Source organism: Octopus sinensis, linkage group LG10, assembly GCF_006345805.1.
Source record: "Octopus sinensis linkage group LG10, ASM634580v1, whole genome shotgun sequence".
Taxonomy (NCBI): domain Eukaryota; kingdom Metazoa; phylum Mollusca; class Cephalopoda; order Octopoda; family Octopodidae; genus Octopus; species Octopus sinensis.
This window is the reverse complement of record NC_043006.1, coordinates 52,204,243-52,224,569: the sequence shown is the minus strand read 5'-3', so window position 1 is coordinate 52,224,569 and position 20,327 is coordinate 52,204,243. Positions and strand designations below refer to the sequence as shown.

General features: G+C 37.4%; 1 protein-coding gene and 1 non-coding gene across 3 annotated transcripts in view; one reads left to right on the top strand and one right to left on the bottom strand.

Annotated features, from left to right (window-relative positions):
• Positions 1 to 1,577: 1,577 nt before the first annotated feature.
• Positions 1,578 to 1,681, bottom strand: LOC115216856. Its single transcript, XR_003882116.1, has one exon. It is a non-coding gene; the product is annotated as a U6 spliceosomal RNA (small nuclear RNA).
• A 13,464-nt stretch (positions 1,682 to 15,145) lies between these two features.
• The window catches only part of LOC115216484 (HEAT repeat-containing protein 3), a 50,895-nt gene continuing 45,713 nt past the window's right edge, over positions 15,146 to 20,327 (top strand). The window contains exons 1-2 of one of the 2 annotated variants that reach the window (XM_029785903.2): positions 15,146 to 15,415; positions 17,483 to 17,655. In XM_029785903.2, the coding sequence (XP_029641763.1) occupies positions 15,287 to 15,415; positions 17,483 to 17,655 (302 nt within the window). In that variant the 5' untranslated portion in view covers positions 15,146 to 15,286. The remainder of the gene's footprint in view (positions 15,416 to 17,482; positions 17,656 to 20,327) is intronic. The other variant, XM_036506662.1, reaches the window with a different exon arrangement.

Genomic DNA, 20,327 nt, shown 5'->3' with positions numbered 1-20,327 from the left:
GAACCCAAACTGCATCTCATCTAAACTAACTTTCTCTCTAATTAGTTGGGCTATGACCCTCTCCGTAACCTTCATTACCTGAACCAACAGCTTGATACCCCTGTAGTTATTTGTATCTAGGGCGTCACCTTTACCTTTGTAGTAGTTGACTATTATGCTGCTACACCAGTCATTGGGAATGACTCCTTCATGTACCACCTGGTTAACTATACGGGTGACTAGGCTATAGCTGACACTGCCAGATATTTTGAGCATCTCTGCAGTAATTCCTGATGGGCCTGGGGCTTTCCATGTCTTCATGCTTCTAATTGCCTTAACTACCGAGGAACTGTAAACTCGGATAGCTGGTCCCTCTGTTGGGTCAACATTCGGCAGACTCTCTTTATCCCATTCATTTTCTTTATTCAGCAACCTTTCATAGTGACGTCTCCAAACCTTTCTCTTTGCATCCATCATCCATGCGAACACATTTCTCTCCTACCACATCACGATTCTCTCTCACACAGTCTTGCAACACGAAATACCTCAAGTTTTTCATCCTCACGGCGTAGAACATTGGCAAATTTTTTCTTATCTGCTTCCCCTCTGGCTAAATACACCTGCCTCCTAGCTTCCCTTCTGGCAGTCTGATACACTTCCCTGCTACCACCGCTCTTCCAGTCCTTCCAAGCCTGTTTCTTTTGACTAATAGCCCTGTCAACAATATTGTTCCACCACCACGTTATTTTGAGTCTTGAGGGGACTTTGCACCAACCACAGATCTGGTCAGTGGCTCTCAGCAGGTTGTCCCTTAGAGACCTCCAGTTGTCTTCTATATATATATATATATATATACTCTTTACTTGTTTCAGTTACATATTCTTTGTAAGTACTACAACTACTTAGCAGAGGAGAACTTCCTACCCTTCCCAAATAAAATAATCAAGCATTGTTGACTTACAGTGAAGTTAGGAATGCTCGGACACAGAATGAATTTGCAGAATGGTTTCATCGCTCTGGACAAATACTGGACTGGCTTTATTGGAAATACTTCTGTACTTTATTCTGATTCGGTACAACTGAGCCAGAGATCTCTAAATGTTGCCCCTAGTTCTTTGAATCCAAATTTTCTGTAGTAAACTTTTCAGCAACAACAACAACAACAAAAACAAAATAGATATTGTATAATTGTATATCTCTATTTTTGCTCTTTACTCTTTTACTTGTTTCAGTCATTTGACTGTAGCCATGCTGGAACACCACCTTTAGTCGAGCAAATCGACCCCTGGACTTATTCTTTATAAGCTAGTACTTATTCTATCGGTCTCTTTTGCTGAACCGCTTAATTACAGGGACGTAAACACACTAGCATTGGTTGTCAAGCGATGTTTGGCGGACAAACACACACACATACATATATATACATATACATCACAGGCTTCTTTCAGTTTCCATCTACCAAATGCACTCACAAGGCTTTGGTCAGCCCAAGGCTATAGTAGAAGACACTTGCCCAAGGTGCCATGCAGTTGGACTGAACCTGGAACCATGTGGCTGGTAAGCAAGCTACTTACCACAAAGCCACTCCTACACCTAAAAAAAATATGGAACACTTCACGGATTTGCGTGTCATCCTTGCACAGAGGCCATGCTAATCTCTGTTTTGTTCCAATTTTAGAATATGTACTGCCATAGCTAGTATATATATAATATATGTATTAATATATATATATATATATATTAATAAGGAGTAAATATTTAAATGCGAACATTTATATAGATATTATTATTATTATTATTGTCTGCCAGAACTCGAAATCATGATTCAAGTGTATCCAAATGGCAGATGGTATGGCATTTAGCTATGATAGTGTCTAAATTCTTTACCCGTTTGCCCGACTACTGTTGTTTTCTGTTGTATTTTTCAGTGTTATTGGGAGTTTACCTGGGGGTTTTAACTCCACCTTCTAGCAGGTTGGCACCTTGTGTGTCTTTATGATATATATATAATATATATATATATATATACATATATGTATATACATATATATATATAACATCTAATATAGGATAAAATATATTTTGAAAAAAGTTTTATCAATGGCCAGCATATTAAAAAAATACCTCTAAAGGTTAAATTTATAAACAACTTATAAATAAGGGTAAAAGAAAAAATTTCTAATGCCAAATATGTCGAAATAGACTTAATCATCAATAACCATATAATTTATCACTATAAGCACGTATTTCGAAGAATTTAATAGTGTTCACTTCCGGACTCTCTCACTCTGTGAAAGTTTCTAGTTTGAATTACACGTGTCTCGAGATGTGCTGAAGATTTTCTATTTTGGATATATTTAACGTACTTAGGTCCGCTCAGGACTTAGTGCTTGCTTTTTCCATGGGTATGAGTAAGTCTTTCATTTATGTCTTACGTATTTATCGCTGAGGAAGGGAAAATTCTTATGAATTAACTCTGAAATTGGGACCACTACGGTAATGACGGAATTTAAAAAAAATTTCTATCCACTTGTTTTGAGATGCATAGATTATAATGGTTATCGACAATTTGTCTTTTTCGGCATATTTGGCATTAGAATTTTTCTTTTGACCTTATTTTATAAGTTATTTATAAATTTAACCTTTAAAGGTTTTTTTTAATATGCTGGCCATTGATAAAATTTTTTTCGAAAGAATTTTTCCTACATTAGATATATATATATATGTGTGTGTGTGTGTGTGTGTGTGTGTGTGTGTGGTGTGTGTGTGTGTGACTGTGTGTGTATCGTTGGTGATTTTCTTTCTCCGTCTTTGCTTCTTTGGACTTTTCCTATATTTCTGATGAAGAGCTCCGCTCGAAACGTGAAATCCTCTTTCTTTACTTTCCTTTCCTGAGTGCCCAATTAACACAGTACTTGTACCACGTCCTCACGTTGTTGTTTTTTTCTTACTTGTTCTTGTTTGGATTGCATATATATATATAATACATACACACACACACAGACACACATATATATATATATACATATATATATATGTATATATATATGTATGTATATATATATATATATATATATATATATATATATATATATATATATATATACATACATACACACACAGGCACAGACACACACACAACTTTTAAGTGTCTTCTTTAACTGCTAGAAATTATGTTTTTCCTCTTTGAAAGAATGCTTCTCTCTCTCTTTCTCTCTGTCCCTCTCACCCCTCTCTTTCTCCCCTTCTGATACTTCATATATGTCTCTTTCTGTCCTTCTTAATCTTTCTTTTTCAGTAAGTAATCAATACTGATAGGTTATTTGTGGGATCACTGTTAGTAACTATAGTAACACCATTAAATCAGATATACTAGTTATTATTTATTAATGCACCACAAATTAAACAACAGGAGTAGGATCATAGAACTTTTATTGAATTTCAATAGAAACACAACACAACCACCACACCCCCCCACACACACATACAAAACATACACACATTCTATTAGCACTAATATACCTTCTTGATAAGGGTTTTTATTTGTGGTTCATCGATTTGTTAATTATTAAATCTGACCCATGAAAGCATGATATCACCGATGGTGTGGTTTCTGGTTGTGGTTGTGGTGATGTTGATAATAGTGGCAGTGGTGGTGGTGGTGGTGGTGATGGTGGAGGTGGTGACAACAGTGATGGTGGGAAGGGTGGCATTGGTGGTGGTTGAGCTTGTGCTTGAGGTGATGGTAAAGGTGGTGGTGGTTGTGATGGTGGTGGATATGGTTGTGGTGATTGTGGTTGTGGTTATGGTGGTGGTGGTGGTCACAGTGATGGTGGAGGTGGTAACAATAGTGATGGTGGGAGCGGTGGCATTGGTGGTGGTTGAGCTTGTGCTTATGGTGATGGTAATGGTGATGGTTGTGATGGTGATGTGGTGGTGCATATGGTTGGGGGGATTGTGGTTTCAGTGGTGATAAGGCTGGTTGTCTTGCTGCTGGATGTGGCAGTGGTGGCAGTAGTGATGCAAAAATCGTGGTGGTGGTAGTGGTAGTGGTGGTGGTGGTCGTCGTCGTCGTGGCGGCGGCGGTGGTGGTGGTTATGGTGACAGCAACTTTGATATCAACAGAAATGGTGGGGTGGTCTTTGTTGTGGTGATGACAGTTGTAGCAGTGATGCCACAGTAGCACTGGCGATGGCAGTGGGGTGGGGGGGAAGGGGGCAATGACATAAATGGTGGTGATGAGGTGCGGTGGGGTTGTTCCACTCTTGTTGAAGGTGGAAATTGTTTGCATCATTAACAATTATAACTTAACGAAAACACCAGTCATTAACATCAATTAATATACAGTAGTGGCTGTGTGGTAAGTAGCTTGCTTACCAGCCATATGGTTCCGGGTTCAATCCCACTGTGTGGCACCTGGGGCAAATGTCTTCAACTATAGCCTCGGGCCGACCAAAGCCTTGTGAGTGGATTTGGTAGACGGAAACTGAAAGAAGCTCGTCATATATATACATATATATACATATATATGTGACCGTGTGTGTATCATTGGAGATTTTCTTTCTCCGTCTTCCCTTCTTGGGACTTTTCCCTTTTTCTCTATTTCTGATGAAGAGCTCCGCTCAAAACGTTAAATCCTCCTTCTTTCTTTCCTTTCCTGAGCGTCCAATAACACTATACTTATTCCACTTCCTCGCGTTGTTGTGTTTTCTCTTTGTTCATGTTTGGATTAACTATGTATGTGTGTGTGTATGTGTGTCTGTGTGTGTGTGTCTGTGTGTTTGAACCCCCCCACCCCACCATCGCTTGACAACCGATGTTGGCATGTTCACGTCCCCGTAACTTAGCGGTTCGGCAACAAGGAACCGATAGAATAAGTAGTAGGCTTACAAAGAATAAGTACTGGGGTCGATTTGTTCGACTAAAGGTGGTGCTCCAGCATGGCTGCAGTCAAATGACTGAAACAAATAAAAGAATAAAAGACTAAAAGAATACAACAAAAATACATGAATGTGATGGAAAGCAATGTTTATGATGATATTGCAATTGTCATTTAACCCGATACCAACCCGGTCAAGGAGGCTTCCCATCCAAAGCATTCTAGTTGTGATCATTCTGTCTTCTAGCTAGTTATTGTGTGTCCAAGGTTAATATTATTATCCAAGGTGTCCATCACTTTTTAAGTCTGTAGGTTGTGATTTTAGAGAAATTTGGCTGACATTTCAAGCATGTCAAGCTACCACGTGACAACATATCTGTAAATGATGATGGTCGTGATGATAATGGTAATACGAAAGCAATGTTACTGCTGCTGCTGTTGCTGTTAATAATGATGATGTTAATTATGATGATGTTGATGATGATGATGATGATGACAGTGTTGATGATAGTGATGATGACGGTGATGACAGTGTTGATGATGGTGATGATGACGGTGATGAAGGTTATGATGGTGTTGGTAATAATGATGATGGCAGTGGCAGCATGGTGGTGGTGGTGGTGGTGGTAGCGGTGGTGGCGGTGGCACTGGTGGTGGTGGTGGTGGTGGTGATGATGATGATGATGATGATGACGATGATGATGATGATGATGATGATGATGATGATGAGGAGGAGGAGGAGTGATTTTAGCAGTAGTGTTGATGGTGATAACTATAATGATAACATAGTAATGTTTTCGGGGTCGATAAATAGTAATGTTTTCGGGTTGATAAATTAAGTACCAGTTATGCACTGTGGTCGATGTAATCTACTTAATCCCTTTGTCTGTCCTTGTTTGTCCCCTCTATCTTTAGTCCCTTGTGGGCAATAACGAAATAAGTAATGTTAGGCCAGTTCTGATCAAAGAGATAAGCAGATGATCAAAATTATTCCAACCATGACCATTCATGTTTTATTCATACATAGAATGAGTTCACTCTTTTAAGACAGTGTGTGTGTGTGTGTTTCTATATAAATTTTGGCTGCTATCACAAAACTCTACTTGTGAAGACCTGTTGAGGCAAGTGAGGATCAGAATCGAAATCGATCAATGGAAATTGCAGATGTGTTACCAGTGCCGGTGGCATGTAAGAGAACCATCCGTTCGCGACCATTGCCAGTGCCGCCCCGACTGGCCTCGTGCCGGTGGCACGTAAAAAGCACCATCCGTTTGTGTCCGTTGCCAGCCTCGCCTGGCCCCCGTGCCAGTGGCACATAAAAAGCACCATCCGTTCGTGGCCGCTTGCCAGCTCTGTCTGGCACCTGTGCGGGTGGCACGTAAAAAGCACCCACTACACTCATGGAGTGGTTGGCGTTAGGAAGGGCATCCAGCCGTAGAAACACTGCCAGATCTGACTGGGCCTGATGAAGCCTTCTGGCTTCACAGACCCCAGTTGAACCGTCCAACCCATGCTAGCATGGAAAACGGATGCTAAACGATGATGATGATGATGATGATGATCCTTGCAAAATAAGGCTTTCTCATTGGTTTAAGTGGAAGTGTGTCGAGAATAGGCAGGAGTTTTGTGGAGATTGCTTGGCAAATCACCAATGATATTTGTACTACAATGAGAGAATGGTCAAGATCCTGGTCTTTGAAAAATCCAAAGAATATATATTGTTTCGCCCCATATCATGCCAGATCAAGTAAACTATGATCAGAGCGTTTCAAATGTACATCCTATCTTTTATTCTTTTATTCTTTCTTTTACACATTTTGGCCTTTTGATTGTGGCCATGCTGGAGCGCCACCTTAAAGGGTTTTAGTTAAAGAAATCAATCCCAAGACATATTCTTTGTAAGCCTAGTGATTATTCTGTCGGTCACTTTTGCTGAACAACTAAGTTACAGGGACATAAACACACCAACATCGGTTGTCAAGCAATAGTGGTGGTGGTGGTTGTGGGGGAGGGAACAAGCACAGACACAAAGACACACATGCATAAATATAATATATATATAATATATATATATATATTATATATATATATATATATATATACACATACATAGATATCATCATCATCACTGACAAGCGGACATTAAACAATGATGATGATGATGTATATATTTGTATGTATGTATATTTATGTGTGTGTGTCTTTGTGTCAGTATATATTATACATATACATATGATAGGCTCCCTTCAGTTTCTGTTTACCGAATCCACTTACAAGACTTTGATTGACCCGAGGCTATAGCAGAAGACACTTGCCCAAGATGCCACACAATGGGACTGAACCCAGAACCATGTGGTTGTGAAGCATGCTTCTTACACACAGCCATCCCTGCACCTATTTTATTCATAAATAATGCATCAAGGACTACATTATCCATTTTGATTGCTCTTTTGAATGAATAAAGTGAGTATATAAAAACTCCTTTATGTTACTGTTTTCCATTTCCAACATTATTAGGCAACCCTCCGATGGATACCTCTTGGACAAATGCATGGCAGAGCAAAGGTTCACAGAAAATGAATCACTGGTAGGGTTTTACATCTGGGGACAACTGCAATCCATTGCCAAAGATTGGGACAGATGGAGGTCTCTTGCTGGTGCCCTATGCTCCAAATGGAGTCAAAGAAATTAACAATAAAGTCTCCTTTCCTAATTGGTTCACAACCACATAGAATTTTCCCTCATTTCTAGCTCAATTTGTCTGATATATTATACTTTAAACCTTTTACATTCCAATCCACCTCTCAAACACCATATTGTCAGTAGTTAATAAGTTAGTTATATATTGATAACATAAACATCCATTTCTATAGATTCAGTTGTTAGCTGTAAGCATGTAACTTTTTTTAATGTATTTACTTCTGTTTGAGTTGTTGGACAAGGACACATATTGATTAATGAAAGTATTACTAAAGAAGCATTAATGCATTAGTATATACATCTATATATGTCTATATATATCATCATCATCATCGTCATCATCATCATCATCATCATCATTTAACGCCTGTTTTCCATGCTATATATATATATATATACACACACATGTATATGTGTGTGTGTGTGTGTGTATATATATATATATATATATATATATATACACATATATATATGCATATATATGTTTATGAATAAATATATAAATACACACACACATATGTATATATACATAGATGTATAGATATATATCGAGAGAGATATTCTAATGGAAGCTTCTGGTGCACCCTGAGCAATCTTCTACCATTTCATTTATATTAACATCCTTGTACCTTGAGAGTTGTGGAGGCACATGGCCTAATGGCTAGAGCAGTAGACTCACGGTCGAAGGATCGCAGGTTTGAATCTCAGACCAGGCAATGTGTGTGTTTATGAGTGAAACACCTAAACTCCACACAGCTCTGGTAGAAGGTAATGGTGAACTTCTGTTGACTCTTTCACCGCAACTTTCTCTCACTCTTTCCTCCTGTATCTTGCAGCTCACCTGTGATGTAACCGATGGAGTGCCAACCACCATTCCTGACTAAGCAAACCTATGTTTACAGACATCCAGCTGGATCCGGCCTGTTTTTTTTCATATCAATATTTTTATATCAGTGGCTTAGATTGTCTTATACATTTTTAATTCACAAAATAGAACAAGATTACATATGTAGTCTGGTGTGAGTGTGAATGGAAAATATTGTTAAGATAAAAGAAAGGAAATCAACATTCATAGCCTAGTAACCTGACAGAACAGAGATATGGCAAATCAATATATCCATCAACATAAATATATCTTGTATTGAGATTTGCTGAAACGAGAGCAGACAAAGATCAAACCCACTTGTTCTTGTTCTTCCTGGTAATGCCAAGGGGTAGCATGAGTGAAAGGAGAGAGACAGAGTGAGAGAGAGAAATACTATATTCCTGTTAGATTAATAGACCTAAAACTTCATCTCATTACTTGAAGGTGCAGCAGATGTAAACAGAGAACAGACTTAGTATGTTTCGTTTATGGATTTGGTTTGCAAGATTCTTTATGTGAGTTCATATGTTGAAGCATATTCTGTTGCGTTTGGGGAGAGTCATTTTCTTTTAGTGCCTTATAATTTAACACACTCACTGATGTAAGACACAATGAAAATTTTAGGAAAATAAAAATAAGAAATAAGTGGAAAATGACTCTCCCCAGACACAACAGACTTAGTAGGGTTGTGTAGTTAAGAAGCTTACTTCCCAACCGTGTGGTCTTGCATTCAGTGCCATTCTGTGGCACCTTAGGCAAGTGTTTTCTACTACAGCTCTGGATCAACCAAACTCTTGTGAGAGAATTTGGTAGACTAAACAGAAAGAAGTGTGTTGTGTGTGTGTGTGTGTGTGTGTGTGTATATATATATATATATATATATATATACACATATATATATGCATATATATGTTTATGAATAAATATATAAATACACACACACATATGTATATATACATAGATGTATAGATATATATCGAGAGAGATATTCTAATGGAAGCTTCTGGTGCACCCTGAGCAATCTTCTACCATTTCATTTATATTAACATCCTTGTACCTTGAGAGTTGTGGAGGCACATGGCCTAATGGCTAGAGCAGTAGACTCACGGTCGAAGGATCGCAGGTTTGAATCTCAGACCAGGCAATGTGTGTGTTTATGAGTGAAACACCTAAACTCCACACAGCTCTGGTAGAAGGTAATGGTGAACTTCTGTTGACTCTTTCACCGCAACTTTCTCTCACTCTTTCCTCCTGTATCTTGCAGCTCACCTGTGATGTAACCGATGGAGTGCCAACCACCATTCCTGACTAAGCAAACCTATGTTTACAGACATCCAGCTGGATCCGGCCTGTTTTTTTTCATATCAATATTTTTATATCAGTGGCTTAGATTGTCTTATACATTTTTAATTCACAAAATAGAACAAGATTACATATGTAGTCTGGTGTGAGTGTGAATGGAAAATATTGTTAAGATAAAAGAAAGGAAATCAACATTCATAGCCTAGTAACCTGACAGAACAGAGATATGGCAAATCAATATATCCATCAACATAAATATATCTTGTATTGAGATTTGCTGAAACGAGAGCAGACAAAGATCAAACCCACTTGTTCTTGTTCTTCCTGGTAATGCCAAGGGGTAGCATGAGTGAAAGGAGAGAGACAGAGTGAGAGAGAGAAATACTATATTCCTGTTAGATTAATAGACCTAAAACTTCATCTCATTACTTGAAGGTGCAGCAGATGTAAACAGAGAACAGACTTAGTATGTTTCGTTTATGGATTTGGTTTGCAAGATTCTTTATGTGAGTTCATATGTTGAAGCATATTCTGTTGCGTTTGGGGAGAGTCATTTTCTTTTAGTGCCTTATAATTTAACACACTCACTGATGTAAGACACAATGAAAATTTTAGGAAAATAAAAATAAGAAATAAGTGGAAAATGACTCTCCCCAGACACAACAGACTTAGTAGGGTTGTGTAGTTAAGAAGCTTACTTCCCAACCGTGTGGTCTTGCATTCAGTGCCATTCTGTGGCACCTTAGGCAAGTGTTTTCTACTACAGCTCTGGATCAACCAAACTCTTGTGAGAGAATTTGGTAGACTAAACAGAAAGAAGTGTGTTGTGTGTGTGTGTGTGTGTGTGTGTGTTTGTGCATGCGTGTGTGTGTGTGTGTGTGAGTGAGTGAGTGTGTGTGTGTGCGTGTGTGTGTGTGAGTGCAGTGTCTCAGCATGGCCACAGTCTAATGAGTGAAATAAGTAAAAGAAGGATATAAAATATATATGTGTAGAAAATGCATGAGATAAAGATGGACTCATGCTGAACCTACAGAGGGACCAGCAGTTCAAGTTGACAGCAGTGTGGTAGATAAAGGGATTAAGGACATGCAAAATGGAAAAACTGCATGTCCATGAGGAATAGTTGCAGAGATGTTCAAAATGTCTGGTTAGGTAGGATACATGACTATTATCAGGATGGTTAATCAAGTTATAGAGGAAGGTGTCATATCCAATGACTGGTGTAGCAGTGTCATTGTAAACTGTTACTAAGGCAGCCAGCCGCCAGATGCTTATTACTGCTCCTTATATTGTCTTATTGGCTGGTTGTAAGTACACATCATTGACAAGGCTCAACAAGGCCTGGGGCATTCTTTCTGGCTGTTGCCAAAGCTAATTTTCATCACCCCACAAAATATATTGTATTCTTAACCACAGTGTAGCCATAAGAAAATCTAATTTAGGTGAAAGCCTCAGCAACTTGCCAATCAACTGTGTATATAGACTTTTCAGTTGTGTTCACTGATATACTCGTATATGTAGGTGAAATATTCATCAGAAATACTTTGCCCCACACAAAAACTGCAGGAGCTATTCAGAGGTGTTGCAAGCTTTTCTTCTAAATCCAAAACAATATTGGAAACCCTTGTGTATCATCAGTGCTATCTCAGGATTACAAACATTTTGCCTCTTAGCTTGTATGCTTTGCCTGACTGGGGCAGCAAAGACTGAACTAATCATCACCTGTGGAAGGGTTCCATTTACAATTTCTTAGACACACACACATGTTGTGAGAAAGCTTGAGAAACAACTTGGAATCTGGCTTGCTGGCTGCGAAATACTTGGATTTTAGTATAACATTGTCATTTATAAACAGGTTTGCATTGATATATGATTCCAACCTAACCATTGCATCTTTTTAACAGCATCTATGACTTCATTATCTAAGGCAGTGCTTTTCAAACTTTTTGCTGGAGCGGAACCCCAAGGAAACATTCCACTGGCTTGAGGAACCCCTGTGCAATAATTTAATAGTCTTATGCACACATATCTGCACAGGAGACTTAAAAATTACTGCCGATTTTAGCAGTTTTGTAACTTCTTGTGGAACCCCTGCACTGTACTAGCGGAACCCCAAGGTTCTGCGGAACCCTGGTTGAAAACCACTGACCTAAGGTGTCCTGGTCTTTTTTAAAGCTAGTAGGGTGGAATTTATGAGAATTTAGCAGCGTTTTTATCAGGTCCTAGGAATACAGCTTGTCTCTCAGTGGCTCATGCATGTATCAGTAAATGCTGAAAGCTTTTAGTAACAAGGTCACTAGCGTAGCTAGTTGGAGGGGGGGAGAAATAGGGGTGGTCCACCTCGGGTGGCACTTTTGGGTCTGCTGTAGGCAATATGTGTTTTTCTGTGGGGTCCAGGGGCGGCAAACGGAAGGGCCACCCCGGGTGGAACACACTCTAGCTATGCCAGTGAACATGGTTAACCTAGCCGAAATGAGAGATGCTTACATGAGGAGATCGCTTGGTCTACAAGAAGTAATAGTCAAATCTTCCTCAATTTATACACTACCTTCGTAAAGAGAGGGAGAGAGAGAATATTGGATAAGTGGTTGATCAATATGCTAGAAATAGTAACCAAATTTTCTTTGAATCACATCCTACCATCTTAAAAAACTGAGAAATAATGAAGTCTTTGATGGGCACAGCTGTGACGTTTTTGTCTAACTGATCTGCTCAACCAGTGTTTATAAGGAATAAAATAACAATATCTCTAATATAATCTTGGATGTTTGTTAGATCAACCTCAATGTCATGGATGATGCTAATACAGTTTCGCTTTTCAGCAAAAAACTTATGCGTTTTACACTTTCTTGTCAGTTTGACATATACATACAAGGCAGGCGAAGGTAAAGAATATGCACACCACCCATTTTCAGCGCAATCCTAACCTTAACCTCAAACATCGGGTGTGCATATTCTTTACCTTCGCCAGTTAGGGTTTACGCTGAAAATGAGTGGTGTGTGTATTTCTAGCGTATTTTCTCTGTTCATTCGCACGTGCACACACAAACATACAAGCCACCCATTTTCATTTTTAGACAGCGGGATGATGTGGCGAGGGGTGTATGCATCAATTTTGGAGTTTCCTCGCAGAAAATTTGAAATGAATTATTTTCCCCCCATATTCCTAATCTCCATATTTTCCCACATCGATTGAAAAAAGAAATTCGAATTAAAGTTAAAATTAAAAAATTTGGGGTGGGGAAGGGGGAATTCAAAATTTTGAAAAAATGGTTTTTGACATATTCAGAATCTCTGTCATCGAAAACATAGGAATCTGCTGAAAATTTTTATTAAAAAAAGGTTGATTTTTCATGCTGGTGTACTTGTAAACATTAACCTTAATTTATCGAAAGGATGAAAGGCAAAGTTGACCTCGGCGGAATTTGAACTCAATACGTAAAGTCAGACGAAATACCTATTTCTTTACTACCCACAAGGGGCTAAACACAGAGGGGACAAACAGGAACAGACAAACGGATTAAGTCAATTATATCGACCTCAGTGTGTAACTGGCACTTATTTAATCGACCCCGAAAGGATGAAAGGCAAAGTCGACCTCGGCGGAATTTGAACTCAGAACATAATGGCAGAAGAAATACCTATTTCTTTACTATCCACAAGGGGCTAAACACAGAGAGGATGAACAAGGACACACAAACGGATTAAGTTGATTATATCGACCCAGTGCATAACTAGTAATTATTTAATCGACCCCGAAAGGATGAAAGGCAAATCTCCTGTGGTCAGTGGCATGTATTGGAATAACGAGGGAGAATATATAAAGTAACATACAAAATAAATTATAGATTTATTGACATTGTCTCTGCTTCCCAAGAGGATAGATCCACCGCTTAATTGCAGATTGGTACCAATTCTAAATAAGAAGTGGGAACTGTCTCAAGTATTAAGAATTCTCCAAGAAAAGACTTCCGCCTGTCCCCTCCCCCATTTTCTCCCAAATTTGTTTATTTTTGTAATTTTTTTTTTTCCAAAAATCCCCGTTTTCGAATACGGAGATTCCGGAAAATTGCCAAATATCGGCATTGTGAAATATTTTTTACCCCCAATTTCTTCAATTTTGACTTTTTTTTTACCCAACACTAACCCTAAAATCCGAACCCTAACCTTAACTCTAAAGCCCTAACCCTAACCCTAAAACCGTAAGTACAGAAATGTTTTGAAATTTTTGTCCGAATCATGATGACCGTATTTTTCCGCATATTTAGAAAAAAAAATTCTTAAAAAAAAATTTTACAAAGATTTTTGGAAATTTTTTTCAGAATCATAATCTCCGTATTTTTCCGCATATTTTGAAAATAAAAAAAAAGGTAAAAATGGGGGTGGGGTGGTAATTTAGAAATGTCGATTCTTTTTGCAGATTCGTATTCCCCGTAGCCGAAAAAAAAATTTAAGGGTGGTTATTTTGTGAGGTGGGGCGGAAGTCTTGCCTTCTCCAAAATTGTATAACTGTAACGAAAATGAACTAAGAAAACTAGCTCATGCATATTTTTAATGGGTGTAGATTATGATTAAGTTGATAAAATTTAATAAAGAAAAATTTCTTTTTGAAGAGTTTCGGAACATTCCGCTCCTCCTCTGATTTCGTTACCACCAATTTCTGAACTTAAATATTTTCATTCTTTTTTTCATGTTTACATGTTTGAAACATCAACATTATGTTTCTACTTTACCGTATTTCTGTAAAATGTCATTTAAAAATAGGCATCTTAAAGGGAGTCTTGAGGAAATAAAGTTGGGAGACATACGGTAAAGAATGATTCGTAACTCCTGCCCACCAAATTTTACGTATTATTAACATAATCGTTACGTATACCCTCGAAAATGTATCTCTACAAAATTTCATCAAAGATTATGAGAAAGTTTTTCAGAAACTCATTCCGAGACGCCAAACTGTAGTTATACACCTCAAAACTTTTTCTTTTCTCCATAACTTTCCTAAAAAGACATATTCCTAATGAAATTTTGTTGAGAAACGTTTTCAAGGGTGTAGATTTAGGATGTGCATTTTATGAAACCCAACATCTACACTTTCGAAATCGTATTTTTGAAAAATGTTAACTGAATATATGCATTTTAAAGAGAGATGTAAGGGAACAGCCACGAGAAAGGAAGAACGACCCGAAATCGCTAAAAAGAATTCTTTTAAAAATTTTGTCAGCGAAGTCATTGTCTACACATTCAAAAAGGTATATCTGTAAAGTTTTATTTTAAAAATGCGTTTCTTTCATAAAATTAAGATAAAACAGTCAGTGATTAGCAGTGGCACCAAACTGTAGTTATGCCTTTGTGTGTACGTTATCTTTGTATGTATAATAAACAACAGCAGCAAGTGCGACAGACCGACCGTGTAAATGTGGCAGTAGGAGAAGAGAAATATACACTTAAACAACCGGAACTTCCGTCCCAGCATAAGATGCCAGCCAGAAGTAACAGCACGTGGCTTCTGTAATGTGATATTCCACTAAATTTGCAACTTTGATCAATAACTAACGTTGATAATGGGGAAAAGTAAACATCGAAAGCGATATGGACTACCTCGGCCACAACCCACCGGGATCGTTGCTAATTTAAACGAAGAGGAACAATCTGTTACTAATGGCCCATCGTTTGTTACGCTTATAGATCAAGTAAGTACATTACATTATACATACTTGTATTTTACACACACTAGCGATCCAGTGAGGGAGCATGTTAAGTAGCAGTCAAAATCTTCCCCCAATCAAACCCTTGCCGCCTCAGGGGGAAAAAAATTATAAGATAAATTAGATAATTTTGTTTCTGCTATATACAGAAAGATGGGATAATTACGTCTGCAATGCCTTTAATCGTAGATCTACTCTGTCGGAGCTGTCTTGGTGATAACAACATACAAACCATCAGTAGATGTATCAAAATATATAAAACACGTTTATCGTTGAGAATATTTTGGAGCCATTAAAAATATGTTTTTATTTCAGTTGAATTCTTTTGTTATTTACTTTTGTGTCGAATTATTTCGCGGATCATTTTTCTATTGAATTATTTTATCGTTTATCGTGTTAAAATAATTCCCACTAAAAATAAATAAAAGTTAATGTTAAATAGACAGAAGTCACTTGAAAGAAAGCTAATTCAGACGGTTGGTACGAGTTAAAAATTGATGCAAAAGTGGCATGTTTGTTATACTGAAAGATATTTTCTCCACCCCAACCTCAAACAATGTTATAACATTTTTCTTTACCTTAAATAAGCTAATTTGCACCTTTCCTTCTTATTGAAGTATAGAATTAAACATTTTTGGATCGATCTAGTAATTTGTGTATTCCCTCCCCAAACTATCATTTGTTAAAATCTAATCATACCCTCTTCGTTGTTTAAATGTATGCTACCGGCATGTTATTTTTCTAAGCCTATTTTTGTTTGTTTTTATACAAAACACCTAAACCATAAAAGTGTTCTCTCTCTCTCTCTCTCTCTCTCTCTCTCTCTCTCTCTCTCTCTCTCTCTCTCTCTCTCTCTCTATCTATCTATCTATCTATCTATCTATCTCTATATATATATAAATGTTTGTTGGAGATTAAGTAGGACAGTTACTGTGCTGATAACGCCTACTGAGACAGAAACATGACGCTATCCTTGCCTTCAGACAATTTCTGTTTTTCACAATGGATTGTCAGTTTTGGAGAATCTTTGAGATTACTTTCTCTTTTCTTTTCATCTGGAGTACCAACTGAAACAAACAAATGATCTGCCTTCTCTCAAAGTAGAGACAATTCTAGCAAATCAAGAACCTATCTTGAATGTTATTTAACCTACTTCTGTTCCATGAGTGTTCAAATACTGACCTCCCTTTATTTCTGTTAGCTTATTCTCGTTTATGTGTGTGTGTACGTATATATATATATATATATATGTATGTGTGTGTGTTAGAAGAAATAAGGTACTCAGAAATCTGGGTGGTTTTACATTTACAGATTTTTTTATTAATATATCACATGTTTTTATAAATCATATATTAAAATCTGGAGATTCTACTAGAGTAGATGCAAGCGCTAATATATGATTTATAAAAACATGTGACATATTAATAAAAATCTGTAAATTTAAAACCATCCAGATTTCTGAGTACCTTATTTCTTCTAATACATAATACCTGTACATCACCTCCAAACCTTCTAATATATGTGTATATCATCATCATCATCATCGGCACAGAAGCCAGTCGAGGTGGTGCTGGCAACGGCCACGTTCGGATGGTGCTTTTTATGTGCTACCAGCACAGGTATCACAACTACTATTTCCATTGATATTTATTTCAATGTTCATGTTCATGACTCAACAGGTCTCCTCAAGCACAGCAGGATATTCTGGACTCCAAGGTACTTTGAATGGGCAGGGGCTATGCGGAACTGGTGCAGGAAGCAGCCCGGGTCTTTGCAGTCACAGCATATCTCCAGAGATCTCGGTCCTTCGCCATTGCCTCAGTGAGGCCCAACGTTCTGAGGTCATGCTTGACTACCTCATCCCATGTCTTCCTGGGTCTACCTCTCCCCCTGATTCCTTCAACTGTTTGGGAGATATATATATATATATATATATATATATTTGCATAATGTGTGTGTTTTGTGTATATATTTATGCACATGTATCTTTTGTTCTGAGTTGATGTTTGTCTTCTGTGGAGAGCTGTCTTTAATTTAAATTTCAAATTTTAGTTGCAGAGTACTGAAGAAGAATGTCGCTTAGTTGCATGTGCAACTGTTGCTACAATTGTTGCAGATCCACTTGCAATTCCTGTTTTGTTGGAAAACAACTTGGTTAGGATTCTAGCACCATTACTTGGTGATCCAAACATCTACATCCAGAACAGTTCAGTTGGTGCTCTCAGGTGAGTTTCAAGATATCTTTCTTTAAACTGTTGCAGAAAGTTAGCCGAGTTGTTAAAATGTCAGCAGTATTAGGGCTTCTGTATTCTGAGTTTCTGACCCATCAAAGATAGCCTTGCCTTCCATCATGATGTCACTAAAATGAAGTACAAACAGGCCTGGATTAACCTTTAAGCAAAATAAGTATGTGTTTAGGGAATCAAAGGAAGCAGGGCACCACAGAAATGACAATACAGAAGAAATCAATTTAAACTTGCCAAAATAATATAGGAAGTGGTTTATATGATCAGAAATATAATTTTGGAGTGTTCATAGTGTCATAGTGAGGATCTGATCAAAAACTTTGCAAGAAAAGTTTTCAAATATGAATAAAGTAGGAAGTATACAAAAATGAACATTATTTCCATCTTACTGTCAGTTTTGTTTCATTTTGAAAAATTGAAATTCATTTCATGGTTTATTATTGTTTAGATTTTGAATTACATATATGTGGGGTCACCAAAATATTTAAAAGTGTTTAGGGCTTCTATGGGTATAAGTTAAATATAGTTAACTCTGTAATAACAAAAATCATGTTAATAAACACCTTTCCAATTCTTTAACGATTAAAATCGTGTCAATGAATGATTTCCATTTAAAAATAACCAATGAAAATTAAAGACACTTATGTTTCCTCATACAAATTGACCTCTGATAAAAGAAATGTAGTAAGGTACAGGAGTGGGTTCAGTCCCACTACATGGTACCTTGGGCAAGTGTCTTCTACTATAGCCTCAGGCTGACCAAAGCCTTGTTAGTGGATTTGGTAGATGGAAACTGCAAGAAGCCCATCATATATATGTATATATATGTTTGTGTGTCTGTGTTTGTCCCCCCAACATCGCCTGACAACCGATGTTGGTGTATTTACGTCCCCGTAACCTAGCGGTTCGGCAAAAGAGAATGATAGAATAAGTACTAGCCTTACAAAGAATAAGTCCTGGGGTCGATGTGCTCCAGCATGGCTGCAGTTAAATGACTGAAACAAGTAAAAAATGTAAAGATGTAATTCCACTGACTAAAATGAACCAGTCTCTGAGTCTCCCAGGTTTCCTTCAATTTAATGCACTATCATAGCTTGTCATTTCATTTGAAGCAGAGTCAATAGAATTTTTTCAAAGAAAATTTTACTGTAAAAATTTGTGTTGTTTGCATTTATTATTTTGTCAAAAATTATTCCTGTGCTTAAATGCAAAGCGTGTCAGAAGAAAGAGTTTGTTGAAAGTGTGGAATATGGATTTATCAAATCCGTGCTATTTTGAAAAAATGATGCTAAAAAGTACATCAATAGCCAAAGTTTTAAGAAGGTCGAGAAAGAAAATCTCTTCTTATGGATTGGAAGTAAACAATTAGCTGCTGATTCAGTGACTGAATTATTTGTGAAAAAAAAAAATATGTTTCTTTACAAGCAACTTGAAAGGGATGTAAAACCAGTAATATTTAAAGCTAGCAAGGCTTGATTGGAATCTTTCAAAAAACAATTGGGTATTCACAGTGTTGTGAGGCATTTAACCCTTTCGTTACCAACCTGGCTGAAACCGGCTCTGGTTCTGAGTACAAATGTCTTGTTTTCATAAGTTTTGAATTAAAATCTTCCACCAAGCCTTAGTCACAATTTATGTTCCTAACACTAGCTTAATGATAACCAAGTTATTTTACTAAATTCTTTGTAATTGAAAGAAACACAGAGCATTTCAAAATAAATACAGTGACGAAAGGCTTAAAGTTACTGTAGAAAAATAGTTTTCTGAGCTTGTGATAGGGAATTATTTCTTTTCAGCAGATTTTTTTTTATTGTGATGAGATTGGCCTCTTTTTTGTGGAACAATGCTAAGTAAGATCCACATCACATAGGTGGAGAAGACTGAATTGTTTACTTTTCGTAGCTAGAGTGGAATATAGGCACAGCCAAGTGTGGTAAAAAGTTTGCTCCCCAACCACATGGTTCCATTCAGTCCTACTGCATGGCATATTGGTCAAGTGTCTTCTACTATACCCTTAGGTTTTGTGAGTAGATTTGGTAGATGGAAACTGAAAGAAACCTATCATTATATATATATAAAGGGAAAGTTTACGAAAATAAACAAAAGATGAAGGCAGGTAGTGTACAAACAAACAGATGTATTAGTATAGCGCTCAGGAATAGAAAAATTCTTTTACTTTTCGAGCCTACGCTCTTCTACAGAAAGATACACAGAAAAAAACAAGGAGAGAAAAAAATGTGTGTAGTAGCTAACGATCTATCATCATCATCATCATCATCTTTTAGCGTCCGCTTTCCATGCTAGCATGGGTTGGACGGTTCAACTGGGGTCTGTGAAGCCAGAAGGCTGCATCAGGCCCAGTCTGATCTGGCAGTGTTTCTACAGCTGGATGCCCTTCCTAACGCCAACCACTCCGTGAGTGTAGTGGGTGCTTTTTACATGCCACCCGCACAGGTGCCAGATGGAGCTGGCAAATGGCCACAGACGGATGGTGCTTTTTACGTGCCACCGGCATATTTATATATATATATATATTTTATTAATTTATTATTATTTTTACAACTAATTATTTATCCTGGGTATTCAGGCATTTTTCCTTCTTCATAAGCTATTTTTGATTTAAAGTTTTCTTCGATTTTTATAATAATAAA